The sequence below is a fragment of the Ascaphus truei genome, chromosome 3 (genome assembly GCF_040206685.1).
Source record: "Ascaphus truei isolate aAscTru1 chromosome 3, aAscTru1.hap1, whole genome shotgun sequence".
In the NCBI taxonomy this organism is placed as follows: domain Eukaryota; kingdom Metazoa; phylum Chordata; class Amphibia; order Anura; family Ascaphidae; genus Ascaphus; species Ascaphus truei.
Genome location: NC_134485.1, coordinates 99,699,782 through 99,718,526, shown reverse-complemented (window position 1 = coordinate 99,718,526; position 18,745 = coordinate 99,699,782). Strand labels below are relative to the sequence as shown.

The window sequence follows — 18,745 nt, the reverse complement described above, 5'->3', positions numbered from 1 at the left end:
TAATAACCGCTATGGTGATTAAGGGGTTAGGGGACATTACTTTGTATGTTTTAATTTTTGTCTCTTTTTGCAGCAGCGGAGGGGCCATGTGCAGGTGGGTAGTGGGTAGCTTGGAACAGGAACATCTTTAGGGGTAAAATTAAAATCCTACTTACAGCAATGCTGATATATAAAAGCCCATAGAACAAATCTCTTGTATTTCCAAATGGAAAGCTTCCACCGGGAACGCCACACTAGACCTCTGAAGCTCCGTGCCACTGGGACAAACACCGCCGCCGTGATCGCAGATCTGCTGGTCACGCGGCGCGCTAATGACGTCACCGGCAGCGCCGATGCAAGAAGAGGTCCTGTTCCCACCTCAAGAGCGGAGGTTTTTGGAGGGCCCGTGCACCCGAACCTCGGTTCCCGATTTGGTTCAAATGCCAGAACCACAGATAATGGAACCCCAGATGGTGGAACCACAGAAGAGTAAAGTGACTGCATAGGGAGAATGGCGATCGCTGCTACTGGTGGTGCAAGAGTGCGACCGCTCACGGCCGATTGCCACCTGTGAATGCGAGGTGCCCCGACACTGTTCCCCTGCGGAGGTGTCCCTACCCCATCCTCTTCTACTGATGACAGTAGTAAACGATCCGTGGTGATGCGCCAGCCGGTGGACCACTCCAGTGAAGCTGGGGACAAAGAGCCTCGTCTACTACGGACCCTGCTGTGGGCCCGTTTGCCATACAACGGCCGGTCCGGCCTACCACGATGGTACCATCGGTCCTAGGCTTTGGACCAGTACCTAACGACGCCAAGGGTGAGTTGACTGCCCCAGGGGCGTCGGGTGTGAGTTCCCAGGTGACCGCGGAGCATGGTGGCTCCTTAAGCATGGTTACCGGGGCAATTGGCTTGCCCCGGCATTGCGTCCTAGTGGAGGTGTCCCCCTTAGAAGATCTCTACCAGACGATATGTGTGGATCATTGCTCACAGACTACCCGCCAAGTGGAGAGAAAATTCAGCCTCGTCGTGATGTCCACATGGCGAAAATGGGGGTACCCAGCGCATTAATAAAGGCAGTGTGCTCGGCTGGTTACCCCTATTTTGTATTATGCACTGTACATGTCTTATTTTTTCCTCTGTCCCATGTTGTCCCCATTTTGCAGGATTGTATGTGCTTGCAGTAGAGTACATCCCAAGCACACAAATATGAAAAATATAATTGTGAGATAAGGGGAACATGTATGAACATGTATGATCAATAAAGTGTATTTTTGCTGCAGGTTTTAAAAGAGACAAGCAGGAGGAAGGTTTTTATCTCCTGTCATTAAAATGCACATAACAACCAAATGTTTTGACACCTATGAATTGGGTCACTTTCCTATGCAAGCTTCAGAGACTACATGCTGGGGGCAATACCTGCGAGTCTCAGGAAGTGTTGCAAATGAAAGCCCTTGAGTCAGGAGGTGTGAAATTGGCCAGGATGGATGCTAAATAGGAAATCCTGTTGACCATTTGGGCTAGCTCACACCCTGAGTTTCCCTCCCAGCCTGAGAGGGGCCAGGTAAAGACGGGAGTGCACCTATGCTAAGTAGCCAAGGTGGTGTTGTCGCACAGACTCTGTGTACAGGAAATCCCTAGAGTGCTCACTCTCCAAACTGTGGGCAAGTAGGGGATTGGGGAATGAGAAAATTCCCACGAGGGGGATTGGGTGGGTATGTTGGAGATAGGCTTTCAAACCCTATATACATGCCACCCAGGCTATCCCCGTTGTCTTTCATTTTCCATTCTACAATGTGAGCGGATTTCCATCATGCTTCTAATAGCGGACAAGAGCAGCAGCACAATCCTGGAACGCAAAGAGTCTTATCACATCGGAACCAAGAACAGAACTCTGCATCAGGACTCTGTGAGTGCTGGGGGTTATCTATCAGACCCCAATGGACCAGAAAGGACTTTGCACTCTCACAAAAGGATTGGGTTGGCAATTTGCACCCTTGCAAAAGGACTACATTTTAAAGGACAATCTTCTGGTGCTTTGCACCTTTCTGGACATTATACCCCGTTTCTCTGTTCAGCACAAGTTTTTATTAAGTGTATTCTAAGGTTGTCGTGTGTCTGTCTAGTAAAGAAATAAATGATAATTTATTTTGCTCAACTTGTATGCTCAATCTAAACCCAAAATATAAATGTGTTGATAATAGTTGTGTCCACCGTGACAGGCATTATTTACTGGTGGCAGTGTGGTGGAATACTGAGTGAGCCTATATTGCAGTTTCCTGCAGGGTTCTGTAATATAGTGAGGACCTCGTGGCTTGCGAGCTCCTCAGACAAGTGGCAACTTACACACACTTCCAAAGAGCATGAGATTATTCACTGGTCTCTGGACCCATACCCCAGTTGCACCATGAGTCCACGCTCAGGAAGGTTTTGTACCTCGAACCGAGCGCAGATAGTGGAGAGATGTGTGGGGTATGGTTTCATGACAGGCGGTCATCCAAGAGTCAGCTGGAGGAGGACTTAGAAGAATATGAGGGCAGGATGGCCCCACAAGCTGCTGAAGCAGCAGACGTTACTCAGCCCGGAGTGCAGGAGGTCCCTCCAGCTCTAGGGCTGGAAGGACAGGGGGAGGATGTCTGTGACCACCTGGAAGAGGGTGGCGTGGTACCAGGGGGTGTAGATGGGTTAGTCGCTGCAGCGACCGGACTTGCTACCTCTGGACTCATTGCACTCCTCACCTCCTCGGGAGAAGGGGTTAGCTATGAAGAGCTGGTACAGCTCCTGTTGATAGCGCTGGGAAGGACCCCTCACTCCCACCTTGTCAGCAGGGAACAGGACGTTCCCAGAGTAACTGCTGTGGAAGCAGCAGAGCCAGAAAATTAATATGTAACCAGCAGAGCCTTGGTGAGCAACGCAGCAGTCCCCAGAGAGGTAGCCATTCCGGCTAGGGGGGACCAGTCTGCACCTCAGTGGACTCCCAAACATACAGTGGGCAGCAACACGCCCTATATTGGGGAGTTCAAGCTTGAGAGATGGTGCTATCATTGCCACAAGGGGGGCTACATCCGGCCACATTGCCCGGACCGTGAGCGGTCTGGGGAACCCCATCAGGGGCCACGTTCACAAGCTATGGGGCCAGTAGCCAGTGTCCAGCTGGCGCACACAGAGGAAGCAAGCACAGCCATGGAGCCAACCCCCAGAGAGACGTCCCATAGAGACCCTGCCCTTGTCTCCTCAGAACCAGCAGCAGTGAGCGGAGGATATCAAGTTGCACCAGACAAGGTGCAGCCTGCTGATGTCCTGAGCAGGCACCCACGGAGGGTTACCTTTGGTGACCAGCAAGCAGGCAGATTGCCAGATTTTGGGTGCTGCTATTATTCTGGCGCAACGTAACTTATGATTGTCCGCTCGCCAAAGTATAGAATAATATTTTAGATAGTCAACTGAATTGCAGTTGGTGCATAGGGATAATGTTATACATAAACATAAGTGAACTTAAAGTGATTTGTTACCGGCGCTAACCACACCCAATCTGTGATAAAATAGTGCACAAAATTAAAATTCAAAATAAAATGTGTCAAGGTGATCACTGATCAAATTCTCAACCTTCCAGGAATGTGTACAGATTCCTTTCAATAGTAGCTTGTCCGGGATGGGAAGGGAGCGAAGATAGCAGGGATACACCATGAAAAATAAAAAATAAATGCATACAATAGTGTAATAAGTTCTTTTCAATCTGGATAAAACATGTATGTCTTGGCTCTATAGCAATGCCTACTTACAGCAGGTCAAAAGGTAAAAAAGCATTGATCTACACAGCAGGTAGAAAGGTGTCAGGATCTTCAGGAACAACAGCCCAGGTTTACAGCATAAGAAATCAGCACCTCAGCTCAGACATCAGTAGATGTGAGTGGATCAGAGACATGCAAAAGAAAGGCAGACCATAGTGTCGATCGTGCATAAAATTTATATAAACAAACAACAAATTTTAGGAATTGTACTCACATTGTGTACATAATCATGGTTCACATAAGGCTTTACTTGAGGCAAATGGAGTGCCTTATGTGAACCATGATTATGTACACAATGTACACAATGTGAGTACAATTCCTAAAATTAGTTGTTTGTTTATATAAATTTTATGCACGATCGACACTATGGTCTGCCTTTCTTTTGCATGTCTCTGATCCACTCACATCTACTGACGTCTGAGCTGAGGTGCTGATTTCTTATGCTGTAAACCTGGGCTGTTGTTCCTGAAGATCCTGACACCTTTCTACCTGCTGTGTAGATCAATGCTTTTTTACCTTTTGACCTGCTGTAAGTAGGCATTGCTATAGAGCCAAGACATACATGTTTTATCCAGATTGAAAAGAACTTATTACACTATTGTATGCATTTATTTTTTATTTTTCATGGTGTATCCCTGCTATCTTCGCTCCCTTCCCATCCCGGACAAGATACATAAACATAAATCAGAAGATCACAGGTTCCCAAAGATCCCTAATAATTGCACTCTGTAGCTGCTATAATAGTGAGGGTTTCAAATACTCCTCAACATAATGTCAAGTTGGCTTATATAAGTATATAAAGTAACTGCTTCCAACACTGTGGAAGGACAGTAACCACTAAAAACCAAAAAGGTCAAAAATAATACAATTTTATTAAACCAAAAACAACGGCGCAAACTCATAAAATTCAGTTAACAAGATTGGGTGATACAGTAACTTCCACAGGAATCAAGGAGGAGTCTCCAAGTAGCCATACATGTAATCCTGTTAATAGCTACTAAGACGTTCCATGTAAATTACTCACTAGGGGGATAAGTATGTAAACGTTAATGTGGGTGTTCAATTGAACCCTTTAGATGCAGAGAATAGGGTTTATATCCAAAAATAGGAATAACTTTTGTGTCATTGGAAACTTATCCTCACTTTGCATGTAGGTAGTGGGTGATAGTATATATATATATACACAAAATATGCAGATTTGCATTCAGTCATATCAGGTTGTACAGAATGTAACATCAGTTATTAGACATTAGTATATATGGACATATTCCCACAGCCACAATATCACTGTGGGTGTATTCACATATATCTCAGACCCAGATATAAGGGTACAAGGTAGGTATAATATACTTTCTTCCTGCTTCCACAATTGTCTGTCACAGTAAATCACAGTAATCGCAATAATCACAATGTTATTGGTGGTGTATACATCAATACCTTCTATGATCGTAACCAATGCCCTTCTGATCCTACTCTGTGTGCGCTTCCAGAAGAGTTGCTCCCGGGCACTGGGTTGCAAGGAACCATGTCTGAGGGAGGGCTGCGGTCATTCTAGGGGGCCCCGATCGTTTTGGGGGGGGGAGGGGGGTGCCAATTATGGCATGAGGGAGGTGGGGGTTTTGTCCAGGGTAACTGCTGAGGTGCGCCTTAGCAATGACCTGGAACCTGTGTTCTGTATGTTTGCTGCGGAATTGCCTGCTGTGGCGGCGATTCATACGAGCCTGCCATCAGGGATCACAGCAGAAGCAGCCCCTGTCCACCCCTACGGTTCCAGCAGTCTCTGAGGAGACCAGACAGGTAAGCCAGACTACTGAGTCGTGACCAGTGACTGACTTACTGTTCCCTTTACCTGTTCCTGTTACCCCTGACTTAGAGGCTTAGGGGGGGTGGTTAGAATTGGGGACAGCAGATAGAGATGCGGTGAAAGCTGACCCCAGCTTAGAAGGTATGGGACTGCGGGCATCCGAGTCCTGGGAAAGCAGGGGGGTAGACCACTGGCTGTGGCACCGCGGGATCTGTGGTAGGGAGCCAGGGTCTACCGGGTTAGCCAGGGGCTGGACAGGTAGAAGACGGTTAGTGGGACCCGGAGAGGGTACGCAGCAAGTGTTGCAGGTAGCCTCCCCCAGTCCACTAGTGGGGCATCAGGGTGTCACTCACATGAGAACCCAGCTGTTGCAGCCTTACTTCTGGCCGGAGGCAGCAGCAAACTTTGGCTACCCCTGGGACGCCTGCCAGCCAGAGGGTAAAGCGGGTGATTATGTGCAGATGCTCCTGAACCTGTTACCAGGAATGGGGATCATGTTTCAGGAAGTATCTCAGGCAGTGCCAGGCATCTTAGGTAGGATAGGGTTTCCTAGGGGGGTCCTAGTTGAGCCAGGGGCTTGGTGAGGTAGGCAGGCAGGGGCAGAAGCCAGGGCTAGGGTAGAGCAGCCTAGGGTTCTGTTCCCAGACAAGCTGGGCAGGGCACATAGTACAGATCAGTCTGTGCTTCCAGGTGATCTGCATCCTCTGCATAAGAATACCTATGGAGTATCAGCAGAGTGGAAGACAGTGTAGAGAGGAAGGCAAAGGGGGGTCAGTCTTCATCCTTCAGAATGGCCTCTGTGAGTTTTTCATGTGCCATTCAGGATGAGGAATGCTCTGGCTACCTCCCACCGCCTGGTCAGGAGGGCACTAGAGAGAGTGCAGAAGTGTGTAGGGGCATACAAGGAGAAGATAATTGGCTTCAGGCAGATCTGGAGTTTGTATCCAGGACAGGTAGCCGCAGTGCTAGCCAGGGTTAGGGAGACAGGGCTTGCTATTATACCCACTCAGTGTTAAGTAGAGAGGGCAGAGGTATTTCCTCTAGGGCACAGGGTGCGTGGCAGACATCTGATTTCTCTAGGGCACCCTAGTTACTGTAGGCAGGTTACCTCACAGCCCATTAGTGGGACTGACTCTCTGACTGATTTGACCCAGAAGTGACTGTCTGTGCTGGTTGTCTGGTCTCCTGCCGGTGAGGCCTCATCCCAGGCCCTGCAGACTGCACTGGCCAGTGGCCCTGGCCTCGTTGCACCTGCTCCCTCCAAAGGTTTTTTTTGTGCAGCCTGATGCCTCGGACTATGGCATTGGGGCTGTGCTCAGCCAAGGGGAAGAGGAGGGACCCTTCACTGTGATCATGGACCATAACCCCCTAAGTTGGTTAAAGAGGGTATCGGGAGGGAAACACAAGCTATTGCGCTGGAGCCTTGCCTTGCAGGAGTTTGATTTTACCATTCAGCACAAGAAAGGCAATGAGCATGGGAATGCTGATGGCCTCTCCCGGCAGGACAATCACCAAGACCTAATGACTTCAAAAACCCTCAGGTCAGCCCGACCACCAGAGGAGGTGGCCAGGGCAAACCTTGTACTTTGAGTGGGGGAGGTGTGGCGGAAATGGGGGTACCCAGCGCATTAATAAAGGCAGTGTGTTCGGCTGGTTATCCCTGTTTCGTATTGGGGATGAAGGGGTTAATTTTTCATGCACTGTACAGTACATGTCTTATTTTTCCCTCTGTCCCTTGTTGTCCCAATTTTGCAGGATTTTATGTGCTTGCAGTAGAGAACATCCCAAGCACACACATATGAAAAATATAATTGTGAGATAAGGGGAACATGTATGATCATTAAAGTGTATTTTTGCTGCAGGTTTTAAAAGAGACAAGCAGGAGGAAGGTTTTTTTCTCCTGTCATTAAAATGCACACAAGAACCAAATGTTTTGACACCTATGAACTGGGTCACTTTCCTATGCATATCCAAAATGTAGTGTAAGGTGCACCGCACAAAGAGCTGGTCATGTGGCAATAAAATATGATTAATCATAATCATATTTTATTGCCACATGACCAGCTCTTTGTGCGGTGCACCTTACACTACATTTTGGATACGCTTGGATTTCGGACGTGGTTGCACACTTAAGGACCTACAGGGGAACAACAGTGAGTACCTTCATGCTCTTTATATGTTACCCGAATGAGAAGGAGAAGTGATGATACTCTCACTAGATATCTCCATGGAACAGTGCGTTATTATATGCGGAATTGAAATTGGAATTGGAGTTGGAATTGTACCTGAGTTTTCATTATTCCCCTGTATGGTTGCCTTTTCAAATACATGAACTGGAAAATTTAAAGGGACCAAGCATTTAAGCTCCTACAGAACCTTCGTACACTTTCCTATGCAAGCTTCAGAGACCACATGCTGGGGGCAATACCTGTGAGGCTCAGGAAGTGTTGCATATGAAAGCCCCAGAGTCAGGAGGTGTGAAATTGGCCAGGATGGATGCTAAATAGGAAATCCTGTTGACCATTTGGGCTAGCTCACAACCTGAGTTTCCCTCCCAGCCTGAGAGGGGCAAGGTAAAGAGGGGAGTGCACCTATGCTAAGTAGCCAAGGTGGCGTTGTCGCACAGACTCTGTGTGAACAGGAAATCCCTAGAGTGCCCACTCTAAAAACTGTGGGCAAGTAGGGGATTGGGGAATGAGAAACGTGCAGCAGAGATGGTACCTGACAGCGTTCCAGATGACCTGATAGCTGTCAGCAACCAGTGGAGCAGTGAGGCACCAACCCTTTACTCCCTGCAGGAAGAGAACCAACTTGTCTGTTGCTGCTACTGCATGTGCTGCTCTCTTCTGTAGAGCTACATTTCCTACAAACTTGCCAGATATTAAGACATAAATTAGTTTTATTAATACTGTTTATACTGAAATACATTATTGTGATCAAATCTATATGCACAAATGTATAATTTAGAGCAAGAGATGTTAAGTTGTCTGATCACACATTGATTTGTTTTCTGCCATTAAAGCCTCCATACATGTGCATATTGTAAATTGCGGACTTGCCCTTTAAGAATAATTACTGAGATTGACAACAGGTTGCCATGACAACACAAGAGTACTTTAGATGCGTTGTAGGGGTGGCACGCCATTTCCCCTGACGAAGCTCCGCAGAGGAGTGAAACATGTTGGGCGTACTCTGTGAGACGTCATGCTAGGCGTCTAGTTTGTAGGAAGTGTTGCAAAAAAAATTATTTATTACAAAAAAGTAAATGTACAAAAATCAATATAATCAAGGCAAATAACTCCACAATAAGTCTAATAGCAAGTTAAAAAATAAAAACTACAGGCATACCCCGGTTTAAGGACACTCACTTTAAGTACACTCGCTAGTACGGACATGTTGCCCAATAGGCAAATGGCAGCTCACGTCAGCACGTCCTGAACAGCAATACCGGCTCCCTACCTGTACCGAAGCTGTGCGCAAGCAGGGAGACTATAGAGCCTGTTACAAATGCATTATTTACATCAGTTATGCACATATATGACGATTGCAGTATAGTACATGCATTGATAAGTGGGAAAAAGGTAGTGCTTTACTTTAAGTACATATTCGCTTTACATACATGCTCTGGTCCCATTGCATACGTTAATGCGGGGTATACATATAGTGAGGTAGCAAGTTTTTATTTTTATGAGCGCTAGTCTGATCTACATTTTCTATGTATGTGTATTATACCTAATGGTGAAGGTACTGGACCTTTGCACCACTTACAATTATTAGCACAGGGTCAGTACAAGTTCTGCTTTTTTCCATTTTATGAGTCTTATCAGTCAAGTTCATAAATGTAGCGATGCTAAAATGATTACTCATTGGGTCAAAAGTGCACGTCCTTTTGAATGGGTGACTAATTCACTATCTAAATTTGTTTCTGTACTTTTGCTGAAGAAATCCTTAAGTTGGCAATGTAGTTTATAGAGTGTCACTTCCCATTCAAAAGGATCCTGTCTTTAAGTCGTTACAAATGTGGGTTCCTTGCTGTGAACACACATCTACGTTTCAGTCAGGGCGTGGGTAGATAATTTGTATGCTACTGCTGTAGGGCCACACTGCTGTAGGGCCAGTCTGTTGTCTCATCTGTTTAGTGGCTGTCTTATATTTTCTACCACCCCTTTTGTGATTGGTTCTGGTATTGGGAGTTCTGTGCCCCTGTTGCTCTGTAAGTGTGTCTAAAAAAGTAAAAGTCCCACCTAAAGCACCATCTTGTGTGTTAGGCCTTGAATATAGTAGGCGTGTGCGCGACGGAGCGCGTGGCGTTGTGCGTGCCTGCTGCACAGGCGATCCGTGGCCTGTGGGATCTGGAGGAGATGCAACAGGGAAGCAGCTGTGATTCACAGTTCCTTCCTTATGGAGGCGTGCCCATGACATCACGTGAGTGCTTCGCTCTCATTGGCTGAACCGCGCACGTGACTTGGTCATCGCGCACCAAAATAAAAAAAATTGACTCGCGAAAAATCGGCCGCTCTGTCGCTCTCGTGCACGCGCGCTCTATGGCCATCCTCATTGACTTGCGGCCTTTTGTTTGCAGTGCGCGATGTCGTAAGGGCTATGGACGTGGCATTAGAAAAGTCTATATCCATGGTTGTCACCTTCTATGGAAGGAGATATTTTTTTTTGCATTTAATCTTTTTCTTATAATGTATATTTATTTATCTTACCTTTGGCGGCATCTCCCGGCATTCTCCCCTACAAATTAAGTAAAAATATGGCTGCGCGACTAAAATGGTGCCGTGTTGCCATGACAACGGGACACTACGTGACATCACGGTGTCACGTTTCCATGACGACAGTATACCTTATTGCGCCGAGGCGTCACGTGACAGCACGTTATCATGGCCACGTGACGTCGCAACGTCATGTTATGGCAACGGGCATCACGTAGCGTCCCGTTGTCATGGCAATGTGGCACAATTTTAGCCACGCAGCCATGGTTTGACTTGATTTGTGGGGGTAGATGCCGGGAGGATACCGGGCGCCGCCGCCACCCGGAGATTTACCAGGTAAACCCGTAGCCCAGAGATACTTGGCCGAAACCTGTTGCCTCCGGGTCAAACCCGGTGTGGTAGCAACCCTGTCAGTATCTGACGTCTGTCTGGAACAGGCAGTATGTATTTGGCGTCTTCTTTTAGTAAAGTGTCAACATTGCTGCTGGTTTGGCTGGTTGTCGCTAAGACCCAGTAACCACATATATTCTTCATGTTCCTGTCACTTCTTACAATTTTTTTTTATTTTTTATATTTGACAATCCCTTCCCAGTAACTGTCTTCTAAAGTAATTCTAACCAATTGGTGTCTTTTCAACCAAGAAGTTCTGTTTGTATTTTAGTTCAAGTACTGTAACTATTTCAGCTGAGTTCAGTAGTGGTTTGCCCCATTGCCAACAAAATAAAGTCACATGAGCACTTCTCCTCCAAATCCTCTTTCATCTCCCAACTCCTTTGTCTCCTCCCCATCTGCTGTTTCCTCCCCCATGCTCTCTTTCCCCCCATCCTCTCTCTCCTCCCCTCAACCCTCTCTCTTCTCTTCCCCATCCCTCCTTTCTCCCCCATCCCTCCTCATCCTCTCTCTCTCCGCTCTCCCCATCCTCCCTCCTCAATTCTTTCCTCCTTCTCCCTCCTCTGCCCCCAATTCTTCAATTGCCCCTTCTCACCCGTCCTTTGCCCCCAATTCTTCCATCCCCCTCCACTTTACCCCCAGATCCTCACCCCCTTATCCTCTCTCTTCTCCCCTCAACCCTCTGTCCCCTCTTCCCCATCCCTCCTCTCTCCCCCCATCCCTCCCCTCTCCCCATCCCTCCCCTCTCCCCATCCCTCTCTCCTCCCATCTCCCTCTCTCCTCCCATCCCCCTCTTTCCTCCCCATTCTCTCCCCTCCCCCACCCTCTCTCTCCTCTCTCCCTCTCCCATCCTCTATCCCCTCCCCTCTCCACCCTCACTCCTCCCCCATCCTCAATTCCCTCCCCTATCCTCTCTCCCCTCATCTCCCTATCCTCTGTCTCCTCTCCCCTGATCCTCTCAATCCTCCCTGCATCCTCTCTCCTCCCCATCTCTCTCTCCTCCCTCCTCCGCCCCCAATTCTTCCCTCTCCCTCCTCCCTGCTTCCCCCTCTCCTGCTACCCTTCCTCCCCAGATCATCCCCCCTCATCCTCTCCCCTCCCCATCCTCTCTCCCCTCCCCATCCTCTCTTTTTCCTCCCCCCTTTCTCCCTTTCCCCTCTATCTCCTCCTCCCATCTTCTCCCCCTTCCCTCTCCCCCATCCTCTCTCTCCTCCCCGTATCCTCTCTCTCCTCCCACCCATTCTCTCTCTCCTCCCTCTCCTACTCCCCGCTTTCCCCTCTCCTCCTACCCTTCCCCCTAGATCCTCCCCCTCCTCTCTTCTCCCTCAACGCCTTTCTCCTCTCCCCATCCCTCCTCTTTCCGCCATCCTCTCTCCCCTCCCCCATCCTCTCTCCCCTTCCCCATCCTCTCTCCCCTCCCCATCATCTCTCCCCTCCTCATTCTCTCTCCTCTCCCCATCCCTCCTCTTTCTCCCATCCTCTCTCCCCTCCCCATCCTCTCTCCCCTTCCCCATCCTCTCTCCCCTCCCCATCCTCTCTCCCCTAATCATTCTCTCTCCCCTCTCCCATCCTCCCTCTCTTCTCTTCCCCCATCCCTCCTCTCTCCCCCATCCTTCCTCATCCTCTCTCTCTCTCTCTCCCCATCCTCCCTCCTCCGTCCCCAATTCTTTCCTCCTTCTCCCTCCTCTGCGCCCAATTCTTTCCTCCTCCCTCCTCTGCCCCCAATTCTTCAATTTCCCCCTTCTCCTCCCTCCTTTGCCCCCAATTCTTCCCTCTCCCTCCATCTCCTCCCTCCTCTGCCACTCATTATCCCCCCTTCTTCTCTCTCTCCTCTCCCCCATCCTCTCTTTTCTCCCTCCATCCTCGCTCTCTCCTCTCCCTCCACCCTCGCTCTCTCCTCTTCCCCATCCTCTCTCTCCTCTCCCCATCCTCTCTCTTCTCTCCCTCTCCTCTCCCCCATCCTCTCCCCCCATCCTCTCCCCATCTTCTCCCCATCCTCTCTTCTCTCCCTTCACCCTCGCTCTCTCCTCTCCCTCCACCTTCACTCTCTCCTCTTCCCCCACCCTCTCTCTCCTCTCCCATCCTCTCCCTCTCCTCTCCCCCATCCTCTCTCTCTCCTCGCCCCTGCGTCCTCTCTCTCTCCTCTGCCCCAATTCTTCCTTCCCTCTCCTTCTCCCTGCTTCCCCCTCTCCTCCTACCCTTCCCCCTAGATCCTCCCCCCTCCTCTCTTCTCCCCTCAATGTCTCTCTCCTCTCCCCATTCCTCCTCTCTTTCCCCCATCCTCTGTCCCCTCCCCCATCCTCTCTCCCCTTCCCCACCCTATCTCCCCTCCCCATCCTCTCTCCCCTCCTCATTCTCTCTCCCCTCCCCCATCCTCCCTCTCTTCTCTTCCCCCATCCCTCCTCTCTCCCCATCCCTCCTCATCCTCTCTCTCACTCCGCTCTCCTCATCCTCCCTCCTCCGCCCCCAATACTTTCCTCCTTCTCCCTCCTCTGCCCCCAATTCTTTCCTCCTTCTCCCTCCTCTGCCCCCAATTCTTCAATTGCCCCCTTCTCCTCCCTCCTTTGCCCCCAATTCTTCCCTCTCCCTCCATCTCCTCCGTCCTCTGCCCCTCATCCTCTCCCCCATCCTCTCTTCTCTGCCCCAACCTCTCTCTCTTCTCCCCCATCCTCCCACCTTCTTCTCTCTCTCCTCTCCCCCATCCTCTCTTCTCTCCCTCCACCCTCGCTCTCTCTTCGTTCCCCATCCTCTCTCCTCTCCCCATCCTCTCTCTTCTCTCCCTCTCCCCTATCCTCTCCCCCCATCATCTCCCCATCCTCTTCTCTCCCTCCACCCTCGCTCTCCTCTCCCTCCACCTTCACTCTCTCCTCTTCCTCCACCTTCACCCTCTCCTCTTCCCCCATCCTCTCTCTCCTCTCCCCCACCCTCTCTCTCCTCTCCCTCCCATCCTCTCCCTCTCCTCTCCCCCATCCTCTCTCTCTCCTCGCCCCCCCATCCTCCCTCTCTCCTCTGCCCTCAATTCTTCCCGCTGCCTCCTTCTCCCCCCTTTCCCCTCTCCTCCCCCCCAAGATCCTCTCCTATGCCCACATCCTCTCTCTCCTTCCCCAAAGCCTATCTCACCTCCCCCCACGACCTCTGTCTCCTCCCTGTCTCACTCTCTTTCCCCCCTCATATTGACAGACACTGACACACAGCATACTTACATATTCTTGTCCCTCTACAGTGCTGCTGCTGGGTCTGGGAGGAGTTCTAAACCAAGGGAGTGTCAACAAACTTTCAACCTCATTTCCAGTGCACAGCACAGCCAACACAAGGCAGCAAATGCATGGTGATGATCACCAATTGAGTTTAATCAGAAAACATTATCTTCACTAACTTCTGTAATCATCCTAATTGCATCAAAGGCTCATGATTTTCAATAGAAGATAAAGTTTAAAAGATGTAGATGGCCCCTACTTAGGCTGCGCTTATAGCGACAGCGACACGACGTCGCGTCAAAACAAATGCAAAGCCGCCGTCGCTGCGTGCGCTTATAGTAATGTGCCGGATGTGCCGGATCCTACTTACTGTAGATGTTGTTAGTGAAACAGGATCGGGCACGCTTTTTCCAGTCACTGCCGCAACAATGACTCCAGGGGGGATTTCTGCGTCTCCCATCAGGCTGCTCTCAGGGGCAGCTGCTAAAGTCGCCCGCCCTAGTTCCGCTTCTGACTGTATGTGTATATTTATGTGTTTATATATAACAATATGTACATCACGCAAACCATGCTTGGAGAGTAGACCCAGCTTCAGTAAATGTTCAAAAGCATGTATTTAGAGTCCATAGTAAAAAATTATGTTTTGGTGCACAAACAGACCTTCCTCGGTGTCTGTACAGATATGTGAGGATACAGCCTTTTATACAGTGTATGCTAGGCTGCGGCCATGCTAATGTAACCCATATTCCCCCCCACCCAGACACAGATACTATATCTAGGGTGTGTGAGGGCTGGCTACACGTGTTTGAGTGGTGCGTACCTGCCGGTAACAGGAGGGCCTGAGCTTCCCGCGATGATGTTGGGGACACAGGACCAGGCTTCTGGGGTAGTTGCCTCATTCTTTAGTGGTGGTGCAGCGCCTCCATCCTCTATACCTTCCCAGGGATATGGGGTAGGACCCGTATAGAAGAAATAACCCTGGTCCCAGGGTGGATGCTCCAGAATCACACACAGTCTCTGTGGTAAAATCAGCAAAGGTCTCTTTATTGACTCTAGCTCGAACACAGCAGCCTTGGCAGCACACAGCAGCAGCAGCAGCACACAATACACTCCCAAATGTGTACAGGCCTTCTCCTCTCCACTCCTTTCCTCCAAGATGCACTCCGACAGGATGGTCTGTGAGGGGCCTTAATACCCCAATGCCCACCTCAGAGGGTGTCCTCTGGGCGGGGATAGATCTTCCCCATCACCCCCTCATCAGGGTGAGGGGCATTGGTCCACCGGAGCTCTGCTCACTCTCCAACTGTATAGGCCAGCGTTCTGTCTCTCTCTCTCCCCTGCACAGGAGATGCTCGACCTAGACCTCGAACTCGACTGGACTGGGACCGACTCGCACCCACAGGAACTGGCTCCTAAATAGAGTCAGCCCCACCTCTCATGATGTCAGCAGACCTCCCCTCTGTCTCATGCCTGCAGCAGAGTCAGGGCCTGCATCTATCACTCAAGGCAGGGCGTGAAGGGGGAAAACCCATGATTACTACTGGCGCCTGTCCTTAACAGGACTTACCACAGTAGGAGAAAGATATGTATAGCTCGTGCTGTTTACAGGGGGCTACACTAACGTGATGCGCGCTTGGCGCACTGACTTTAATGTTTTCAAATGAGCATAGCCATGCTGACGCTATGTGCATGTTCGCTCGGCAATGCTCAGTGCTTGGGTAGACATATTGGGCAAGAGATCATAAGCCTGTAATGTTGCCCCTTACCATCGCGGCTACTCAGTTCTGCTGAAACAACATGTGTCAGCACCATACACACACAGACCATTTAGTAGACTGTAGTATCTCCCAGAGGAGGGGGGAAATAGGGCTACATAAACAAGATCCAATGCCATCCAAACAATAAGAAAATAAAAACAAATCAAGAAGTAAACAGAAATAAATTAACCAGAATTACAAATTTACAGAAGAAGAAAAAGGAAGAAGATAAAGACTGGGGATTTTTATTTACCTGGTTCCTGTTCGTGGATTGGTTCGTGAGCATGCGGTGTCCCCGGGATTCGGAGGGTGAAGTCATCTAAAGGTAAGTAAAAAAATGAAATGTATGTTATTTGTATTTTACAGTTTTTTTTGTGATTTAATTTTTTTTGATGCCCTTGTATTTACAGTGGCGGCCGCCTTTAGCCTAAATCGGCTTTATCCGCGGCTCTCTGATAATCTCGGTCAGATGCGTTTTTTTTTTTGGTCCGGAATGAATTGCGTTATTTTAGCTCTCGTGATATTAGCATTTTATTCTCACTGTCTGCAATACTGCAATGCCGTGTAAAAACTCAGGGGGGCGTTTGCGAGCTGTTGTCTTGGAAGTCTAATACCTTCGCGGTTCAACTTACGTCAGTACAGTCTGTGTGTGCGCGCGCAGTAATTGTAAATTTGCATATTTACAGTATACATGCATTTGAAGTGCTGTACTGTACAGTATGTCTCTATGTCTCATTTGAAAATTGTTGAAACGCATAGGCGTGTACAGTACTGTAACAGTGTCAAATTTCGGCATATACAGCGCTCTCCCCTCGCTCAGGATAATTTACTGCACTGCAGGGTATTTCAACTTCTTATCTTCTCTACAATGCAGTACATCTCTCCCACACCATTCCTTTGAACGTGTGTCTTTCTGGTTTCAATCACATTCCTGCTTGACAGAAGGTGATTACTGCGCATGCGCCTGTAACTTCACCCACCAGTGCTTGCTTGAGTGAGTGACCAAAAAAAATAAAATAAATTTTATTCTAGTTTTTTTATTTTCTCCACAAGCCTGCAAAAACCATCTTGATATTACGATATTCAATCTGTGCTGTAGCTTTTGGCTGCGCCCCTGTGCGTTTGACTGCACATGGTTGATTTGTGTGCTTTTTACGTACTGTATTTGTGAGTGTAGGGATCATATTATTATGATGAACTGCCTTTTGAAATTAAAGTATGTCATTATCTTTGAACTTCATGCAGCTGTACCCTGTAGCCCCCTCCCCCACGCACACACAGAAAGCTCGCTCAAGGATTTGAAACTCTTATCGACAGACACTTCCACAGAGTCATTCATTTTCTGAAGCTTGCCATTGTGTTCTAAATCCGTCCCTAGCCGAGCGTCACCTCACTGCGCCTGCGTGTAATCCTCTTTGAGATGGGAGCTAGCTGATTACTGCACATGACTCACCCAACCCCCCCCCCTCAACCCTTTGAGGCTTTGTTTACGGTAACGCTTTGAAAAATCCCTTCTCGAATTTGATATGTAAATCTGATTTGCACAGCATTGTGAGAATTGAGAGTTAAAAAAAACCATTAACTGATTCATGTTGTTTTGTCATTCATTCTTTTTCTTTGGTGTACTGTAGGTGTGGGGGGGGGGGGTTGTTGTCAATGATTATGATTATGATTAGCAGGAATGTAAATAAATATTTATTTTACCAGGAACAAAAAAAATAAATATAAAACGCTTGCCATTGTGTTTTTAATCAGTCCCTAGTAGAGCATCACCTCTCTATGCGCCTGCGTGTAGTCCTCTTTAAAATGGGAGCTAGTTGATTACAGCGCATGCGCCTGTAACTTCACCCACCACTGCTTGCTTGAGTGAGTGATCAGACCAAAAAAAAATTAAAAATTATTCTAATCTTTTAATTGTTATTTTCTCCACAAGCCTGCAAAAACCATCTTGATATTACGATATTCAATCTGTGCTGTAGATTTGACTGCGACCTTGTGCGTTTGACTGCACATGGTTGATTTGTGTGCTTTTTACGTACTGTATTTGGGGGTGTAGGGATCATATTATTATGATGAACTGTCTTTTGAAATTATGTCATTTCTTTGAACTGCTACACAGCTAATCCTTCATGCAGCTCCCTCCCCCATGCACACACACAAGGCTCGCTCAAGGATTTGAAACTCTTATCGACAGACACCTCCACAGAGTCATTCATTTTCTGAAGCTTGTCATTGTGTTTTTAATCCGTCCCTAACCAGTACATACATACATACATACATACATACATACATACATACATACATACATACATACATACATTCATACATACATATAGGGACAATCAATGGTTGTTTGTGCAAATGCTTGTTTTTATGTATTTTGAATGTATTTTGCTTGTTTGTTTAGAAATGTTGGTACAATTTAATTTTTATTTTGTAAGATATATTTTTTTAGTGGTGTTTTCAATAGTTTATTTCGCGGGGGGGTGCTTGCTTTGTAATAGTGACTTCATTTTGTTAGTTATATTCTGACTGATGGTGGTTACATTGAGCTTTCATTTATTTATTAATGGTTTGGTTTTGGTGTTTGAATTGTAAATTGTCGAATTGATTTTGGATTGGATTAATTGATTGTTGTTCATTTCTTTCTGTTTACTTCTTGATTTGTTTTATTTTCTTATTGTTTGGATGGCATTGGATCTTGTTTGTAATAGTTTCTTTGAGGTTGAGCATTGACTGGCATAGTGTTAAATGATGCACAGATTATATGCATCATGTACCGACTGTGCCATTCAATTGTCTGATTGACATTTGTTGTATATTTATTTTGCTATGTGTTGTAGTTGATTTTGAGATGTGCTGTGTTTTATTTTGCTATGTGTTTTATTTTGAGATGTGCTGTGTTTGATGTTTATATGTGCTGTATTTGATTTTGCAATGTGCTGTGTTTTATTTAGCTACAGTATGTTATGTTTTTATTTGGGCCTGTTTTTTTGAATCCTTACCCATTTCTTTGTATATTGGTTAATCATGCCCAATATTATATGGGCATGATGTACCAACTGTACAAATGAATGGGTGAAGGGTGGGGGTAGTTGCCTGGGGAGAG

General features: G+C 47.7%; 1 protein-coding gene across 4 annotated transcripts in view; it reads right to left on the bottom strand.

Annotated features, from left to right (window-relative positions):
* Positions 1–13,963, bottom strand: part of LOC142491670 (arylsulfatase D-like) — a 94,453-nt gene extending 80,490 nt beyond the window's left edge. Inside the window, exons 1-2 of one of the 4 annotated variants that reach the window (XM_075594576.1) lie at positions 8,943–9,080; positions 8,296–8,444 (exon numbers count right to left, since the gene is read on the bottom strand). In XM_075594576.1, the coding sequence (XP_075450691.1) occupies positions 8,296–8,444; positions 8,943–8,969 (176 nt within the window). In that variant the 5' untranslated portion in view covers positions 8,970–9,080. Of the gene's footprint in view, positions 1–3,761; positions 3,882–3,984; positions 4,039–8,295; positions 8,445–8,942; positions 9,081–13,885 lie in introns of those variants that run through there. The other 3 variants (XM_075594579.1, XM_075594578.1, XM_075594580.1) reach the window with 3 other exon arrangements.
* Between the last annotated feature and the right edge of the window lie 4,782 nt (positions 13,964–18,745).